Here is an 18,695-nt window from a genome sequence, read left to right as displayed (position 1 = left end):
TCTCAATTTAGAGCAAAGAGTAGGCCTTTACCAACCAATATACCAAGGTAAAGCAGAACATACCTTTTGATTTCAAAGAATATACAAAATCTGATCCAAGTAAATAACAGTTATAGTCATTTTATCATAGCGTCTACATGAAATAAATAAATAAAATTGAAACAGGACTAAGAGAGCCTTATTTCTGGAAGTCAATGCTAGTCTGAATAACATCGTACTCCTCGCCATTGCTGGTCTTGCGCTGGGCCCGGTATTGCATCGGTCGCTGAGACAGAGGTACGATTTTACCCTCAAGTGCTCCTGTCTCGACCATTGGAGTAGCCGGAGTAATAGGGCTGGTGAGCTCACTGGTGTAGTCCTCCTCCTCGTCTTCATCAAGATCGCCCTCCTCAGAGGTAACGACGGAAGGCACGGTGCTAGTGCTGAAGTCGTGATACTTGTTACCCTTGACAAGACCGTACAGCTCAATCTCGATATCGCTGAACGAATCATATGGGATATATGGAATCTGATGCTCGATGCAGTACTGCTCGAGTTTAAGACCTCTTCGCGCAAATAGGATGTCTGCTCTGGAAGCGGCGGGAAGATCAGAGACACCATCACCGATAAATACAAGCAACGGCTGCTCTCCCTCTACGGAGTCTCGGAACTCCTGGATGGACTGAGCCTTGTCGTGGCCCAACTCGCACTCGTGTCGCCACAGCGGCTTCCACAAGCTTCCGTCTTCTGCAATCTCTCCGTCGTTAGAAACTATCCCTATCTGCTCTGCTCGCTCGGGGCCCAAGAAGGTGTCAAGGGCGCCCCTCAGCAAAGGCTCAAGGCCAGCGGAGATGACTGTGAACGGAATCTCGTGGTCGTTAATGTAGTCCAGGAAATGCATGAATCCGGGGTCAATTTCGAGATGCTTCTTGAGAGCAACCAGACCGTCCTCAAGAGTGACGTTAAGCGACCCCCACATCTCCTCGGAAGCCTCTCGAAAGGTTCGAGCCGCGCCAATTGACCCGTCAAGCTCCTGTCGCAGCTCTGGACCACATCCATAGTTGTCAAACAAAATATGGCCCGTGTCCTGATGGAATATGGTACCGTCAAAGTCCGAAAAGATGGCAATTGGCCTTTGCACCGACCCGCCAACTAGCGAGGGCTTTGGCACGGACTTGTTATGAATATTCGTCGTCATGATCAAAAAAGAGTGTATGTTATGATCTGTTCAAGCTTATTTTTTTTTAAGTACAGCTAAACTTTGGGGCTGTTCTTCTTCTCTCGTCTCCTTAAGTTATCTCTTCCTCTTTGGATTACAATTGGTCTTCAATCAACTCCAAAGATGCTCTTGTTTAAATGGATTCTAGATGGTTTAATCGGAAAAACTATATCGATTATGCAGGACGCTGCCCCTATTTATAATTTTTGGATGACGAGCTGAGCTCATCGGAAACACAGCTGTCCGTCGCAGTGTCATAACTTCTTACCATGTTCATTACGATGTTATTTCTTTTTGGCCACTTTGAGCACACGCAGCTGCCGATCGCCGCTGTGTATGCACGATGTGCATACACGGTGACACATTTGCTTTTCAGGCATTGCTTTTGCGTCCCGATAGGTACATTATGTCATCGCTGCTGTACTCTACGTACAATCTGTCCATAAAGCCGCCAGGTACATGCGTACGTATTTTATCTTTAGAAGCAATGTATAAGATATGACAGTGGATTCACGATAGCAAATGATGACGGCATGTAGCTTTCTCCATACAAATTGTAAAAAATGAATCTCTGTTAAAGTAGGGGGGCAAAAAAGCAAAGGCAAATTATCTAGATAGACGAGCATGATCGCTACATTGTTTTCTTTTCGATTAACATTACACGCGAAGTTGGGCTATCTCTAAGTCATTGCGATTTGTGTCCCGATTGAGATCCCGACTATCGATCTGCCAGGAACTCTCTGACGAGAAGTCTTATTGAACCATTATACACTAGTACTTGCCGCTGTTGTTCGTATACATGGTCAATAGACGGATCCTTGTAACTCGTTGCTGCTTTGGCTATGCTCGTTTCTGGTCGGGATGATTGGATGTAATGACTGCAATGCACCTCAGCCATCCACCGTCATGCTTGGAAACATCCGAACTCATGCAGCATCCTATTTCGAAGAAACTCACATCCACTTCGTCTTCGCAGTCTAGGCCGCCAATAATCCTTGGCAGAATAGCTGAGGGTTTACATCCTGGCTTTGTAGCGGCTGAACATTTGTCATTCGAGAACGGCCAATGGGACCGCCCAGCGCTATCCGGTTGTTGTCTTAGCACACCCGTTGCGCTGGGTTTGAGGTGCGTTTACCCCTGAGTTTGCAGGCGTACATTTCCGCCCGCAGACTGGGCTATACGCAATTACACGCCGAGCCTCGCTTGCGCCCGCGCAGTACTGCGGCCCGAACCCTTTATGTCGTACTCACTGCGCCTGCGCAAGCGGATCGGGCCCTCCCGCACCCGGAAAGCGCATAGAAGTGCCGTTCGCCCAACCGCCCCTCCCGTCCCTGTTTAGGCTGCATGAAACCACCCTATGTACAGATGGCTACGATGTGTCGTCAGACACATCAAAATCAATTGATCGAACCTCTTAGAAAAAAAACTGGTTTACGTCTAGGAATGCCATGTTGAAATGATACAAATTAAAATGCCGAAATACCCGTCTATAGAAAATGAACCAAGTATCAACAGAACCAAAGGTACTCCGCTGCTTCCTCCCCCAAAAAATATTTTTGCCTGCCCATTCCCAACAAAGAGGGCTTCCTATTGGGGCCCACCGGAAGGCGTGCGTGGAGATTGGTATGATCTCCTTAGTATGTTACTACTACTGTATGATGTAGGTTCCATAGTAAATAGAGTATTAGTGGTGTGTCGCGGATTCACGATATGTCCAGTGCGACCTGCGACGACAGCCCACGAGATCTTCCATCTAAGACACCTCCACCCATCTGCAACATCCACGAGTAGGAATTATTTGCAGAGGGTATGTGCAGCGTACGCATGTATGGATTTAGTACTCGGAATTGTATTGGTTATTTACGGTAGCTACACGGCACTTGGTTACATATTGTGAAGGATTACCATCCAAACGGATATGATCTTCGTAGCAATCTACAGAATGATATTCCGTCTCTTAATGAGGAGTGCATGAGGTGGAGGGAGTACATTCATGAAGGGGGGGGGGGGCGTCACCGTCGTCATCGTCATATGAGCTACATTACTAGTAATTTAGGGTGGGCATAGATAACATTGCGGCTCATGCGGCTTGGCACTACGCCCACGCTTCCCTGCGTTCATTTTCAGAAGGGTTCATTTCAAGGGGATCCGATACTTTCAGGTGGGTTCAGTACTTTGAAGTGTGCTTCTTAAGGGTTCAATGAAGAGTTTCTTCTTCGCCCACCAGGGTCAGGAAGGGTCATTCCATATATAGAACTAACTGATAATACAGCAACTCGCCAAAGAGGAATATCGATTTGAATAAAAACAAAAAACTACCGAAAAAGAAAACTAATGAAAGAGGGTAATTAAAATTCATCTGCAATCAAATGAGCTGGCCAGCACTGGGATTTTCTCTCGACGGTTCGATCAATGCCTCCTGGAGACATGTAGAGGCTCACCTCGCTACCACGCTCGCAAATATACCAGTCATTGTACCCGTGAGCAAGAAGTTCTCGACCATACAGACCAAAGATTCTCTGGCCTGATGCGGCTGACCAACCAAACTTGGCAGAAGGATTATCCGCGGGAATGCTCAGCGTGCCAAACAAGTCCTTGCACTTCCACTTGTTCTCCTCGTCATCCTCATCATCGTCATCGTCGACGTGGCAGACATCACATTGGAGGAGCCAATACGTCTCATCAACGGTAGAGCAGTCAGTTTCAAGTGATCCCCGAGAGTCAACTGTGATTGGAACGCCCGGTCGTTGGGGCGTGATAAACCCCTGGAAAATGCTAAACCGCTGTCGCTCAGGGACACCCATAATGGCGTCAGGGTTGATAAACCATCCATCATACTTGTTCTCGGGACACTGGATCTGCACCACCAGGGGACAATCGTACAAATCGGATCTCATCCGGCCGCCATTGGCGAATCCATGGGCCAATCCAAAGATGGACCCAATTGTTACCAAACCCGAAAGCCCAAATTTCATTTTCAATTGATCTCACAGGGTCAAAAAGGGGTTTAGTTTCTTTCCTTTTTATATTTTTTCCCGTATGACTTTATCTCGTGCTATTCTTTTTAGTTTGCGGTGTTTTCTTTCACATGGATTGCTAGTTGAGTTTGGCCCCTTTCCTTATTCCCACTTTTGTTTGAACCGTTAGGAATTCACATCCCTCGTATCTAGTTAATTGGAACGTGAAACTCAATTGTGAGCAATCTCTAAACTGTGGGGTCCTTAACAATAATCTTGTCAATTGCACTGATTAGAGACGTAGCATTTAATGCCGTCGAATAAGCGGTTCCGTCTTTAAGTTCATATTCTGCCAACTCTATCACATAAAAAATTAGAAAATTTTATAATTTCCTTTTCAATACATATAGAGCTTTCAAGCGCCTTGAAAAGTTTTTTATTATGTTCATTTTCTGCTTACTGCTATGCTATTGCGGTACTGTACTGTACCGTACCATAGCAATTAATCTTTACAACTGTGGCACTGTAACAAGTTAAGTTCTTATCAATTTCTGCCAATTATAATATATCTATTGTGAAAAAGCACAAAAATCTTCATAGGAACACAAAATGGTTTTTCCAGCTTCTCCAAAGGTTTGAATTAAAAAATTGCAATATCCATTCAGCTGCAGGTACCAAGTTTAGCAATTGAATGCCCCACACTACCGTACTCGAACGGTTCTCCAGCTACTCCAAAATTATGTACCGGCGTATAACAATCAAGATTTCGATACAAAACAATTTGCATAAAAAGTAGTCGATATTCGAGAGGCTTGGTGTCTAAGATATTTACAACGCAGTGGGATTTAGCTGCTACCTGTTGGTACGACCCTCTGCGAAGCGGAGCTTCGGGAACTCGAAAAATATAACCCCTGCCTACAGCTTTGAATATGCCAGGGGCTGCAGGATATATTGAGTGTAATGGAAGCGCGCCGCAGCTATGGCGGCTCAATCAAGGGGTCGACCCCTGAGTTTTGCGTGTTGCGCGCGGCCAAACCACCCCCCTCTCCCCCATATGAAACTCGACCACCGACACCACTGCCCAGGAGCCCACTGAAAAACGCCAGGTAAAGCCAACGTGTTCACCTCGGAAATAGAGTATACAGAGAAACCTGTAGGCTAGAAATTCTGGTAGCTGAGTGGGAGACCAAATAAAAGATTCCAATTGAGGGTGAGAGGATTTGGTGACCCATAAAGCCTAAATACTACGCGACACGTATGTAAGATTAACCAGCGAAAGAGACTGACGGGAAATGTTTCGCTTGCTAACGGTGACCCAGACGATACTAAAGACTGTACCTTCAAGATGCATTCACCATTCCAGGTAAGTTCCTTTTTAAATCTTTAATCTTTAAAGAAAGGTTCTAAAACTTCTTTGAAAGAAAAAAAATCCAGTCTCCAAATGCTTAAATACCAGAAAAAACAAGATGGATATTAGGCGTTAAATTTAACATGTTGAAGAGACAGGTGGCATTTTTTGATTTTTTTTTAAACCTTTTGGGGAGATCTTCGGAATATTCAAGAATTGAGCTAACGAGGAGGGTAGATGCGTAGAAAGAAGAACACCAAAAAGGTGACCCCGTTCACAATGATGGTCTGCGGTACCAGTGGTACCGGGCGAACGTCATTTGTAAACACTCTGTGCAATGGCGAGGAGGTTTTGGACTCGAATGAATCGGCCTTTGACGCCCGGACCGCCCACGAGCCTCGCCCAGTGTCGATCCGGAGCTCTACGACTGAAATTGAGGAAGACGATGGCACGCGGATTGCCCTGACAGTCGTAGACACGCCTGGATTCGGCGATAACATTAACAATGAGGAATGCTTTGGCACAATTGTCAAGTACATTGAGACGCAGTACGACGAGGTGTTGGCTGAAGAGTCGCGGATCAGGCGAAACCCGAGATTCAAGGACAACCGAGTCCATGTGTGCATATACTTCATTGAGCCAACGGGCCACGGGCTGCGGGAGCTCGACATTGCGCTGATGCGCCAGTTGGGTCGCCGGGTCAACATCATACCCGTAATCGGGCGGTCCGATCAATTGACCCCTTCTGAGCTGTCGACGGCCAAGAAAATCATCATGGAGGACATCGCGCACTACCAGATCCCCATCTACGACTTCCCATACGATGCAGAGGAGGACGATGCAGAGACTATCCAGGAGAACTCTGAGCTCAAGGGCATGCTCCCATTTGCTATTGTCAGTGGCAATGAGATAATTCATCTTGACGGCGAGCCCGTGAGAGCGCGAACTTATCCGTGGGGCTATGTTCTCGTGGACAATCCTGAGCATTCAGACTTCACGTCACTGCGCTCGGCACTACTGGGATCCCACCTTGCCGACCTTAAGGACATGACCCACGACTTTTTGTATGAGACGTACCGAACCGAGAGGCTTTCTTCCTCGGTCATGGAGTCCGGCGGTGCGGGCGCTGTGCGGGATTCGCGGCTGCTCAACCCAGAGGATCTGGCCAACCAGTCGTACCTGCTCAAGGAGGAGCAGCTACAGCGTGAGGAGGAGAAGCTGCGGGAGATTGAGCGAAGAGTCCAGAAGGAGATCAACGAGAAGCGGCTCGAGCTGTCGGCACGAGAAGCAGAGCTTCGTGAAATTGAGGCGCGTATTGCCCGGGACCGGGCCAGTGGGTCGGAAATGGGGTCTGCGCCTCAGTCTCCGTACTTGAACTCTGAGCGACGACCATCGGACGTGAGTATTGCGAGCAACCAGCAGTTTGCCTCTCCACGGGCCCAGTCGCCACTGGCGCAGATGACGAACCAGATGGAAAATGCGTCTCTAGAAGACGTGATCAGCAACAATCACAGCTCAACAAGCATCAACAATGCCCGAGTGGCCCCTCCTATCAAGCAGGAACCTGATAACTAAAACTATCTATCACCTAGAGTAACAAAAATTTTGAACCTTCCCCCTGTTGGATCATGTAGCATTGAAATACTCTTGTGCCTATCTACGATCCAAAATGAATTTCCTTTTGGAGGTTGTGCCATTATATATTCGTTCTCGTATTCGAGGGCCAGCCCTCGAGCTCCCGTAGCTGGGGGCTAGCCCCCAGACCCCCAGTGCCTAACAAGGAAACTATTTGTGATTTCTAGAGTCAATTTTGAACATTTCCCCCTCTTTGATCATGTAGCTTTGAGCTAGGTAATGTCTGATATAGCCTTCGTGACACTTGGATAGTCCGTATCTGTAACGCGTTGTAACGACAGTTTTGTTACCGGTTGGGAGTTTTTGTAACATTGTAATGAAGAGGTTGTAACGGGGGTCTGGGGGCTGGCCCCCAGCTACGGGAGCTCGAGGGCTGGCCCTCGAATACACAATGCTAGTATGGGACTGGCCGGGTAATATTAGAGCGTAACTACCGCCTATCTACTAAAAACTTCTTCTCGCGCTGTGGAGGCTTGTGAGAGTGGTTCTTTTGTATAAACGTGGATTTGATCCGCCTAATAGACGACACGTTTGTAACGTCAATGTTCGAAGACGGCTGGCTAATGGTCAGCTCGCACGGATCCGGCCCAATGCACATGCCTATTCTTTTAACAAATGGAGTCCGCACAATTTGATGCACCAGCGGACGCTCATCCGGGTCGGGGTTCAGCATGCTGATAACGAGCGCCTTGGCCGAGTCCGTGAAGAACATGCTGAGCGCCTCAAATGGTCGATTAATATACTCAACGTACCCCATGACGTTGTCCCGAGTAACGGCACCGTTCTCATAGGTATCATCTGGAACATCTTCGCTCCCCTCTTGAGGAGTCAGTCTTGGAGATAACGTAGAGGGGGTAGCCTTGCCACTGGGGGCTCTGCTAGGCACTCTAGACACGGGCTTGTTGTCTCCACCCAGAATCATAGAGCTGTAAGCGGGTGAGTTGGTCCCCTCGGACTGGCTTGGGCTCTCGATCTGAGCCTCTGACTCTAGATATCGGTTCAGGCTCTCCGTTCCCTGGCGATACAGGTTGAACCGCTCTACGAACTGGCTGTATCCCGGGTCTGACTCCTTAGCAGCCGCGAATAAATGCCCATTGAGGGCCATGTTCAGCCACACAATGGCACATGCCCACGTATCTACCTTTCTCGCATCGTACTTGTCTTCTTTACTGCTGGTGAACACCTCAGGAGCCAGGTATGGCACCGAGCCATTAATCCCGTTCACCAGTCTAATTTCGGCACTACCGGGCTCCTGAACTATCTCAGAGACTCCAAAGTCACTAATCTTGAGGAACCCTTTCGAGTTCATGAGCAAGTTCTCGGGCTTGATGTCGCGGTGGGCGATTCCGTGGTCGTGCATGAATGCCACACCCATGAGCAACTGTTTAAACAGGCAATCGCGCTCTTCACGGCCCATTTTATGTGCTGGAGAGTTTCGATAAGCCTCCAAAAGCGAGTATACGTCTCCACAGTCGCAATACTCCATCACCGAGCACCACGCGCCAGTCGAATCTACGCACAAATCAACCGTCGAAACGATGTTCCGGTGGTTCATTCGCTTAGCAATGACATATTCCAGACCCAGCCTCTTATAGTACTCCTCCTGGGATTCGCCCTTGGTCGTACTATGGCGATGGTACACTTTAACCGCACATACCTCCTTGGTAGAAATAGTCTGAACTGTTTTAACCACTGCAGTAGCCCCCTTGCCTACTACTCCCTTGGATTTACTGATAATGTGACGGTGTCCAGGTGCGTATTTGGCACCCAGGCTCCAATTTTCTACCTGGAGCTCCTTCGGAAGGAAATCCCCGGGGTTCAGCGCCTTCATAGGCGACTCTGGAGGAGTCGACCGCCCCGAGGAAGCGTCTCCAGACACTCCCGTCTGCACCCGGCTCCTGGCAAACCGGAAGAAACTGTAATGGTGCCTTTCAGATGAATCATCTTCCTCCTGTGAAGCGGCTTGCGAAACGGACCGCGAGCTAGGCGCACTGGCACTCATGGTAGGATACACGCGGTTCGCGACAACTGAGTAGTCCTTTTTACCTTCCCTGGACTTCCTCCGGTGCAGCGAAAAGCTCGCCCGGCCCATTTTAGAGTTGCCATTCTCCGCCTTGAGCCTTAAGCTTTGATGACTACTCCGAGGCTCCACTGGCTCGCTCCCGGGTTGCTCCCCGTCGCTATCCGCGGAGGTATTGAGGGCCTTGAGCGGATGCAGCAGCTGGCGAAGCCGGTTGACTTTGCTCAAATGACCGGAACTGCCCGGTTTTTCTGCAGCGCTCATCTTGAACGCACTCTACTTGCGTAATCGCACCTTCCGAGAGCTTTCTACGGACGTCCCAGGAAGGTTCTCGTCCATTCAGACCTTTGTTGGTTGATGGCTGCACTGTGGGGCGGCTGTTTCGAATGACGTCGGCGATGTGTCTGTCTCTCCGGATACGCCCATGCGGCTCGTGCGGCGCACTGCACTAGTAAGACATTCACCCCAACATGGCAGTTCACCAAATCTCCCCGCAGCTTTAATTGACCTTGGGGGCCAGCCCCCAAACCCCCGTAGCTCCGCTTCGCGGAGAGCTTTTTGCGAACTAACTTGCTGTGCTTTCAGTTGAGTTGGGGGCCAGCCCCCCAAACCCCTGTAGCTCCGCTTCGCGGAGGTCTTGTAGCGAGCAAAATTGATGGGCGGCCTTGGCGTTTTACTTGACCTGGTACACCCCGTTAAACTGGCAACACATATTGAAATTCAGAAGAAAAACGTATTGCTTTGTCGGTGATATGAGATTTTCGGGCTGGTTATTTATCTTCTATGGAAAGATTTCATGTATTATCACAGCTTTAGGATGCTTTTGATGGTAAGCAGTGTCCACGCGTAACCGACCCTCAAGGGGTTTGGAGAGGGGAAACTGGTTCCCGCCAAGATAATTGCATGACATATTACGACAGATAAAACGACCCATAACGGATCCTGTATATGAAAAGCACTGGTAGCATATGTACCGGTACCGTAAGTACGTACGGACATAGGCTTGCACCCGTAAAAGGGTTACATATTGCGGCTACAAACTCCCAGCATGTAACAAACTCTGATGACAGTGTTACAAACTTCCAACCTGTAACAAAAACTATCGTTACAGTTCCCTTAGTTACACGTCTGTGTATCAGTATCTCAGTAATACTACAAGGTCTCCAGTAGAGTACAGTATATTAGAGAGAGGTCGCCTAGCCAATTGGTTAACTCCGCGTAGCGGAGCCACAGGGGGGTTTGGGGGGACTGGTCCCCCTATAATAGACATCGACTTCAATTGTCGGTAAGCGATTGAAGAGAAAGGTACATATACATTATAATATATCCGTGGTGATTTTATGGGTTTTTTTTAGTCATCCTGGTCCCAGTTGCCTGGACGGTTCTGCTTGGGGATCTGGGGGCCGCCAGCCCGCTTGGCCATGATGATCTGGTCAACGCTAAGCACGGTGTTGGCCGCATCGGTCGCCAGCTTGATGGCGTTCTGCTTGGCAACCAGGAGATCGTAAATGCCCTTGCTCCTGGCGTCGCACACGCCACTTGGCTCCTCCTCATCAATATCTACACCACAAAGATATTCGCCGTCCTTGGTATGGGCAGCATAGAGACGCGAAAGCACCTCCGTAGCGTCCAGACCAGCGTTTTCGGCCAGAGTCCGTGGGATGACCTCAAAGGCCTCACCGTACCTCTTGATCGCATGCTGAAGCAGACCTGGCGTCCTCTCGCCGTAGGCGACGATTCGCGTGGCCAGCTCAGTTTCGGTGGCACCCGCGCCTGGAACCAGTCGGTTATCCTTGGTCATGGACTTGGTAGTGTTAACACCGTCGTCAATGGCCCGCTCTACATCGTCCATTTGCGACTGGGTGGCTCCTCGCACGATAATGGTCGCAGTTCGCGTCACAGTAGACTCCTCCTGTCGGAATACAGTGACTCGGTCACCACCAATCTCAAGAGTCTCAACTACATCTACGATACCCATCTCATCAGGCATAGGAGCACCAAACCGCGCCAGCGGAGTGGCCCCGAAAACGCGCGCCAGCCGCCGCAGATCGAACTTCGAGCTCACCTTGAACACTAGAATGCCGTACTTGTTCATGTAGTGAAGCGCCAGGTCGCCAATACCGCCTCCAGCAATAACCACCTTGAGCCCCGTATCAGCGATCTCCTTGATCTGAGTCTCGAGCTGCGCCTCTTCGCCCTTGCTGAAGTCCAGCATCTCCTTGGCGTTGTGAAGCAGCACAGTTCCCTTGGTCTCCGTCTGGGAAGTGTCAATTGCCGTGGTAAAAAGTGCCACCTTGGCCTTGGAGGCCTTCTTAATGGACCCTTCGGGCTCTCGGTTGAATACCATGCCCCGAACGACCTGCGAGTTGTCCAGAGAAGAGCCCATGATCTTAACTACTCGGATATTGTCAACATTGAAGTACTTTGGGTTCTTTGGCAGCACCTGGGAGATGGCTTCACTCACCAGCTTGGCCAGAATGTCCTCAGATCCGTACTGTTTGGATGCAATTGCGCTTCGAACGACCTTGAACAGCTCTTCGGGGTTGGAGATATCGTTGATCTGCTCGCAGACCATCTTCTCCAGCTCTTCGACAGCGTACTTCATAGCCAGATCGTAGCCCTGGGCAATTTCCGTGGTATTAAGCCCGAGCCTCAGCAGGTCTTCGGCCTTATTCAGCAGTTCGCCCGCGAAGATGAGCACCAAGTTCGTGGCATCACCCATCTCGATCTCCTGCTGCTCAGAGGCCATGAACACGAGCTTTGCAGCCGGGTGAACGATTTCGAGCTCCTTGAGGATGGTCGCCGCGTCAGAGGTCAGGAAAACCTTGCCAATGTGGTTCTGGACGATCTTATTACGGCCACAGGGGCCTACCGAAGTGCGCACCATTGACGAAATTTCCCGCACTGCGGCGATATTTCGGTTGACAGCGCCATCTTCGCTGTTGTAGGTCTGGTATCCCTGTTTGAATAGCCCCGCGCCTGGGGCATTTGGAAGCTTCAACGACATGTTTGGTCAATTGATTTGATGTGATCCGTCGTAGCGTATTTTTTCGTTTTTCGCCCCGTTGGGTCGTGGAAGAGTAGAGAATTTCGATATCTTGAATCAAATTAATGTTAGTTTGACAAATTTTAGCTGGCGGGCCAACAGCCTAGGAGCTGTTATTATTAATGTTATTCTGGAATGGCAATAAAAGGCTGAAATTTAATTCGTCTCTGCAATAGCTGATGTTAAACAAATGTGAGGATTTTTATTTGAAGCTTAGTAGAGCATTTGAATATTTCTGCGTGATCTCAATTGAATTCATAGTATGTACCGTTAAGACATACCGGTATCTTTCAATCCAAGTTGGTCTATAATTTTACGACAAGCCGAGATGCAGAGCACAGGGAGCACCTTGTTCGATGCCGAAGCCAATTGTCTACTGTATAGAGATTCGTGGAGTCTCTCCAAGTACCCCCCCCCCCCAAGTTCACAATTAAATATGCTTCATCGATTGCGAGTAGAGAGAGACTTTGCTACCCGGTACTAAACTCCTATTCTCGAATAATGAACTCACTTTTGGTTATTTGACTGTCTTACCGTAGGAAGAAAGAATAATAACATTAGCGTATGTTTAGGGGAAATAATAGATAGGGGATATTAACATAAAAGTGACCCGGCGGCGTGGTCTTCAAAGAAGGGGGAGATACAATTGGATGATAAAGATACTGAAGAGCTGAAAAGTCAAGGTTCCAAATACAACACATATTAGGGCGCTACAAATTAGTTAGCCCGTTTTACGCCGGCAGCTTGCTTCTTGGAGCATGTGTTTGGTGACGATGTTGGAGTTGGAGTGGATCTACTGCAGGTCTGTGGCTTGGCAGGAGCAACGGGAGAATTCAGGCTGAAGATATGCTGGCACAAGGCCAAAGAATACAGGACGGAATTCATCGCATCAAAGGTCTGGCCAACATATTCGCATGGCAGGTAGACGTAGACGGCGCCAACCATCGGCAACGTGTCCTGGATCAAAGTGGAGAGCTTTGTGATCAAGTCATTTTCCATCCCATCGCTATTATAGTCAGTGATCCGGTTCTCAATGGCCTGGAGGGCATTAGCAAAGGCAGGAGCAGCGTCATCGAGCTTGCTGATGACGGTCTGGAAGTCGCAGTCATTCGCGCCCTCGGAACTAAGATCTTGGGAGAGCGTAGTCATGTCGTTGATCACATCCGCCACGTTCGTATCAATATCAAGGAAGCTAAGGTATTGGCCATCCCAAGCAGTGAACTGCTGCGTGATATTATTGCTGTGATTAATGAGGAGATCAATGTCATTCACAATGGTCTGACCGATGGAGGAAAGAGTGCACTGGCCCAGGGCGCCGGCAACAGCAAGAGCGAGGGAAATAACAGAGAGCTTGGAAACCATAATTTTATAGGACCTTTTTTTGCTCAAAAGATTTTCAGCTCAGTTTATACTATGTCATACCTGCCCTTGCTGCGTTGAGATTTTTTTTCTTCAGCAGAGCGTGGACCATAAGGGGTTGACCATGCATCGAGGCCCACAGCATGAAAGCAATTCGAAGTTTGTTTTTTTCTTCAATCTGTGTACTGTATATGGAAGCATTGTAATCCCGCATATAATGCATGGAGAGGAGCACAACCATCGCGATTTGCGAGGTCGGCTCTCTTTAACCAGTACATGTCCGAACTCCGCGGTACATACGCGTCAACGCTTTAGCACACCTACCGCTAACGGCTGCATTTAGGTGCAGAGAAGGCTAGACTCCATAAAATACATACATGCACGGCGTTATACAGTACAATACTGTAGTTCCTATAGGTAGAACACATTATAAGTGCCTACAAACGGATGGTATCTGCCGAGAACATTGTACTGCGGTTCGTTATGTCCAGCTATGCCGTATCGGTACTGACTTGAGATTTTAGCTCCGGCATAGAGGATGTAATGTAATTCACTGTATGCTGCCTTTACCCCTGAACCCTTCAGGTGCGTTCAACAGTTGAGGGTCTATTCTGTTCATAACCATACCCTAAACGCTTTTTGAATTATTAATATGAATTTCCCATAAATTGTTATAGCTACGGCAATGCCCTGGGATAGTTGTCCCCTGGATCAGTTCAATCAACTACCGTACGGTGTACCAAGCAATAACGGTATAGATATCTTCTAGCTCACTTAAACAACTGGATGTACTAATAGCAGGATCAATAGAATGACTCTAGTAGACATAAAGCTCTTGATATTTCTTGTGCAATACCTGGGGATAGGAAGTGTCGTATCGTATATAACTCTCCACGTTCTGAAACCCATTCCTCACAAGAGGCATAAAAAACCATAAAAAACCAAAACAGGAAGTAAACGTTCAACAGACTCGTAGCTGACAGTGCCTTTTTCATCGGCAAGTACCCATTCAAAGCTGCCATTCAGTGCATCAATTCTTCTATAGATGATCGACAAATTTCCGCTGAGCACAAACTTCACTTAAGTGATTGAGCAGCTGGTTAGCCATTGTTGGCGATTGATGCTGACGAGCGAGCTCAAAGTGAACATGCAGAAATTGGATTGTAGTTTCTACAAAAAATAACTCCGCATCTCTGGAGTAATTGACTTTTTTGTATGGGCATACTCAACGTTGAGCCAAGGTTTCCATTCCCAGTCGATCCAGTCTTCGAAACCTTCTACCCTATGCTCTTTGCTCTTCCACCGTAAAAGTGGAGACACATATTGCCCGAGAAAAGGGGAAGTGCGGCCATTTGCCTTATCCCCACTGCGTAAAATAGAACAACGAGTGGGGCCACCTGCGTAGTCCACACCGCGTAAAATAACATCGGCAAATCAACGCAAACCATCTTTCGGTCTTGTGAAGTTCCAGTTTCTGGAATAATAACGTTTCGAGGCCACAAATCCCTAAGTATTACATTCCGTTGGAATGCCTCAGAATCAAAGTCAATCAAAGACTTTATCACTTGCTGCCGGGCTTGTTGAGAATAATTCTTTGGATTTGCTCGATACATCGACGACCCTGGTATATACTCTGTCAATATGAGCCGAACTTGGCGTGTTTTCAAATCGCGGTTATCAATTCCCATAAGGAAAGACTCCGGGATATGAACATCCAGAGAAAAAGATCCGTAGAACTTGGGGACTGAACCTCCTTGTAATTCAGAAAGTTCTTGATATGCACGCACTTCACGAGTATAAAACTCATTTGCAATAAAATAGACGTCAAGATCGCCATCATCGTCTATATATAGCGGGTCGTACACCTTGGCTACCAGTTTTTGCCCTTTTTGGACCCTTTCTAACTCAGATTGAGCTTCAACTAGAACTACTTGTGATGAACCGTAGTCGTACCCAGCTTGGAAGGTATCAAGAACCAGCAAATCAAGAGTGCCAGCTCCAAATTCACCTTCTGACGGAGGGTTTCTCAGACACCATTCTATTGGAGTGAGCTTGGACCTTTCTTCTCTTCTTTCATTAGAGATCCAATTGTATTTAAAATCCCTAGCATAGGGATAAGGAATCAGTTGTGGTGCAACGTGATGGCGGACGGTAAATTTCATGTCCATGATATAGAGAACAGGAGGGATCCGCCGCTGAGCCGCCAACAACCTCATTTCAGCCCATGCTTGTTTTGCCATCGTCGTAATCGTACTAGTTGATGTTCTACAGGATTAAAGAATACAAGTAATTGTTTAAGTAACTTTGCTGAATCTCCAGAATGGTTGCAGAGTTGATATATTTATGCCTCTGTCTTACAGAGTGATAATGCCGCAAGATTCCCATCTAACATTAAACTAAAAACCGGCTTAAATAGCCATGTTCCATTTAAGTTCACAAATTTCTTCTCTGGAACCAAATACTCTATCCACATTGCTTCACATTGGCAGGTTATGTACATCGCCAGAAAAAAATGAGACATTTTTAAAGCGCCGCACATGAAGATCTGACACAAATATAACACGCCAAATTAACATAAAATCAACCCATGATAGCCTCGCGCGACACACGCCAGCATCGAAAGGAGACAACCACCGGAGGAGGGGATAAGGCCCGTTGATTTGAAGACCATAGAGGCATATAACGGGAGGCACACACAACAAGATGGGCGATGACCTGGACGCTGAGGAGTACAGCCCAGTAGGTCACCTGAACGCAGTGTTTCTGTCCTCTGGGGGCCTGGGCCGCCTCAATGAAGTCCAGGACACCGTAGCGCTCTACCAATCACACCTCGACTGCGAGATCGCCAAGGAAGTCGAATTGACGGACGGCGACCAGCAGAGCCTTGAGCGGACGCTGACTGCGCCCCAACAGCTCGCCGCATTGCTGCAAGAAGTCGACGGGCTCAAGTCACGTGCCCACCAGTGCGAGGAAGGCATCACAGGCATGACGGCGGACATTAAGAAGCTTGACAGCACCAAGGCGAACCTTATCACCTCAATTACCATCCTAAAGCGTCTCCAGATGCTCACAACCGCTTATGACCAGCTGGTACGACTCATTGAGTCGAGACAGTACCGCGAAATGGCCCAGACGCTGCCAGCGGTGATGGAGCTCATGTCGCATTTCAAGTCGTTCCGGTCTATCGATCAGATCGCTGTGCTTAGCAAAAGAGTTGCAGATGTCCAGACACGCATATCTACCCAGATATTTGAGGATTTCGCCCGCGTAGTCGGGCCTGAAGCCGGTTCTCGCCCTCTGCCAGGATACATTGCATCAGGGCTCGGGGATGCATGCTTAGTACTTGATTCGCTCACTGGAGGAGCAAACTACCGGGAGCAATTGACTACGTGGTATTGTAACGTCGTGCTGAAAGAGTATCATACGATATTCGGTACCGCTGATGAGGCAGGATCGCTGGATAACATCTCACGGCGGTATGCCTACCTTAAACGACTACTCAAAAAGCACACTGACGATCACGAGCAGTATTTCGCTGAGGATTGGCACATTACCCAGGAATTGACTAAGCGGTTCTGTGCTACTACGCGAGATGACATTGCGCAGCTTCTGCGCCAGGCCGGCAGGGATATCGACGTACAACTACTATTAAATGCGCTACAAGAAACATTGGAATTCGAGTCTTATCTCGAGAAAAAAGTCGGTGTCAAGGGCCAAAAAATGTTTGAAAAGAGCATCTCCAGCGCTTTCCAGCCCCATCTCAACATTTGGGTCGAGTACCAAGACAAGGTCCTTTCGTCCAAGTTCGCCAAGTACAGAGCCCCTCCTGTTCCCGAGGAAGAACCACAAGAAAAAGAACCCACTGTGTTGCCTAGTTCGGCTGACTTGTTTGTCTTTTACAAGCAAACTCTGGCCCAGACGGCCAAGTTATCAACAGGTCCGCCTCTTCTGGACCTATCCAACTTGTTTGGCAAGTGGCTGAGCTTATATTCGTCAAGTATCCTAAAGCCCATGATACCTGGGTCTCCGCGACTCACTAGTGATGATGATCTGCGTACTGTGTGCTTAGTGCTTAACACTGCTGACTACTGCAAAACTACTACGGACCAGCTGGCCAACCACATTATCAACCAGCTGGACGAAGAGATCAAGGATCAGGCGACATTGGATTCCCAGCAGGACGCGTTCAACGAAATCATCAATATATGCATTAATAGCCTTGTGGCTGACATTGAGATTGCGTGCGACCAGGCATGGCGCGAGATGGTCAACACCAACTGGCGCAAGCTGGAGACGGTCGGGGACCAGAGCGGGTACGTATCTGAATTGAAGCGCGCTCTAGAGTCTGAATCATCGCGCGTGCTCAACGCCGTCCTTAAACCAGTCCACATTCGGTTTATCTGCGATAAAGTGGTCGACGGCCTCACGGTAGCGTTCCTTAACAATGTTGTGGCATGCCGCCCGATTTCAGCTGTGTCGGCGGAACAGATGCTGCTTGATCTCTACGTGCTTAAGAGCGTCTTCCTTAGCCTGCCCAAGAAGTCTCCCGAAGACCGGGTTTCGGCAAGCTATACCCGCCACGTATCCAATTCGCTCAGCAGGATTGAGACCATCCTCAAGGTCATTCTTACTCAGGCGGACCCACCGGAGGGACTGGTACAGAATTACCTCTATTGCGTAGGAGACAGCTCTGTGGGCAATTTCGTCAAGATTCTCCAACTCAAGGGCGTTGCTCGGCAGGAGATTCCGCGATTTACGGGGTTGTTCAATTCCCACCTCAAGGCCCACGACAACTTGTCCAAAGCATGGCCGATTCTAACGAACCTGAATATGAATGACCAAACATATCAGTCACAATCACATTATATGCCGGCCACTGCTGCTGTTTCGTCGTCACTGACTGCGAATAATAACCTAAGGTTTGACGCTCAGAAGGTGTTTGGAGGCATCACCAAAGAAAACATTGAAAAGAGCTTTGAACGGTTTGCGCACGACGCGGCTCCAGTCAGCAAGTTCAACGATTTTAAGCGGTTCTTCAACAGGCGAGAAGGTAGCAGTTCTCCTTCTTTTAGCAAATAACCTCCTTTTCTCAGCTAATGATGATACACCCCCATAATTCGCCTTCACCATGC

At 48.4% G+C, this 18,695-nt stretch overlaps 8 protein-coding genes across 8 annotated transcripts; 2 read left to right on the top strand and 6 right to left on the bottom strand.

The window, feature by feature from the left end:
- Positions 1 to 178: 178 nt before the first annotated feature.
- On the bottom strand, positions 179 to 1,177 carry PYP1 (polyol phosphate phosphatase Pyp1p; the record flags this gene model as incomplete). Its single annotated transcript, XM_076687020.1, has 1 exon — positions 179 to 1,177. The coding sequence occupies one exon, from the start codon at positions 1,175 to 1,177 to the stop codon at positions 179 to 181; it is 999 nt and encodes a 332-aa protein (XP_076538762.1).
- A 2,369-nt stretch (positions 1,178 to 3,546) lies between these two features.
- On the bottom strand, positions 3,547 to 4,173 carry TRVA0_048S00804 (uncharacterized protein; the record flags this gene model as incomplete). Its single annotated transcript, XM_076687019.1, has 1 exon — positions 3,547 to 4,173. The coding sequence occupies one exon, from the start codon at positions 4,171 to 4,173 to the stop codon at positions 3,547 to 3,549; it is 627 nt and encodes a 208-aa protein (XP_076538761.1).
- A 1,076-nt stretch (positions 4,174 to 5,249) lies between these two features.
- On the top strand, positions 5,250 to 7,078 carry CDC11 (cell division control protein 11; the record flags this gene model as incomplete). The annotated part of the gene is made up of 3 exons (XM_076687018.1): positions 5,250 to 5,410; positions 5,475 to 5,518; positions 5,741 to 7,078. Exons 2-3 carry the CDS (start codon positions 5,501 to 5,503, stop codon positions 7,076 to 7,078), a joined length of 1,356 nt encoding a protein of 451 aa, XP_076538760.1. The 5' UTR covers positions 5,250 to 5,410; positions 5,475 to 5,500.
- A 490-nt stretch (positions 7,079 to 7,568) lies between these two features.
- Positions 7,569 to 9,422, bottom strand: TRVA0_048S00760 (uncharacterized protein; the record flags this gene model as incomplete). Its single annotated transcript, XM_076687017.1, has 1 exon — positions 7,569 to 9,422. One exon carries the CDS (start codon positions 9,420 to 9,422, stop codon positions 7,569 to 7,571), a length of 1,854 nt encoding a protein of 617 aa, XP_076538759.1.
- Positions 9,423 to 10,509: 1,087 nt separating this feature from the next.
- CCT8 (chaperonin-containing T-complex subunit CCT8) lies at positions 10,510 to 12,165 on the bottom strand (the record flags this gene model as incomplete). Its single annotated transcript, XM_076687016.1, has 1 exon — positions 10,510 to 12,165. One exon carries the CDS (start codon positions 12,163 to 12,165, stop codon positions 10,510 to 10,512), a length of 1,656 nt encoding a protein of 551 aa, XP_076538758.1.
- Positions 12,166 to 12,921: 756 nt separating this feature from the next.
- TRVA0_048S00716 (uncharacterized protein) lies at positions 12,922 to 13,566 on the bottom strand (the record flags this gene model as incomplete). The annotated part of the gene is made up of 1 exon (XM_076687015.1): positions 12,922 to 13,566. One exon carries the CDS (start codon positions 13,564 to 13,566, stop codon positions 12,922 to 12,924), a length of 645 nt encoding a protein of 214 aa, XP_076538757.1.
- A 1,274-nt stretch (positions 13,567 to 14,840) lies between these two features.
- On the bottom strand, positions 14,841 to 15,803 carry TRVA0_048S00694 (uncharacterized protein; the record flags this gene model as incomplete). The annotated part of the gene is made up of 1 exon (XM_076687014.1): positions 14,841 to 15,803. The coding sequence occupies one exon, from the start codon at positions 15,801 to 15,803 to the stop codon at positions 14,841 to 14,843; it is 963 nt and encodes a 320-aa protein (XP_076538756.1).
- Positions 15,804 to 16,266: 463 nt separating this feature from the next.
- On the top strand, positions 16,267 to 18,642 carry VPS53 (Vps53p; the record flags this gene model as incomplete). The annotated part of the gene is made up of 1 exon (XM_076687013.1): positions 16,267 to 18,642. One exon carries the CDS (start codon positions 16,267 to 16,269, stop codon positions 18,640 to 18,642), a length of 2,376 nt encoding a protein of 791 aa, XP_076538755.1.
- Positions 18,643 to 18,695: the final 53 nt, after the last annotated feature.

The sequence above is a fragment of the Trichomonascus vanleenenianus genome (assembly GCF_965637985.1).
Source record: "Trichomonascus vanleenenianus strain CLIB 3782 genome assembly, contig: TRVA0_048S, whole genome shotgun sequence".
In the NCBI taxonomy this organism is placed as follows: domain Eukaryota; kingdom Fungi; phylum Ascomycota; class Dipodascomycetes; order Dipodascales; family Trichomonascaceae; genus Blastobotrys; species Blastobotrys vanleenenianus.
Note: the sequence above shows the minus strand (reverse complement) of the source record. Positions and strands in the feature narration are given on the sequence as shown.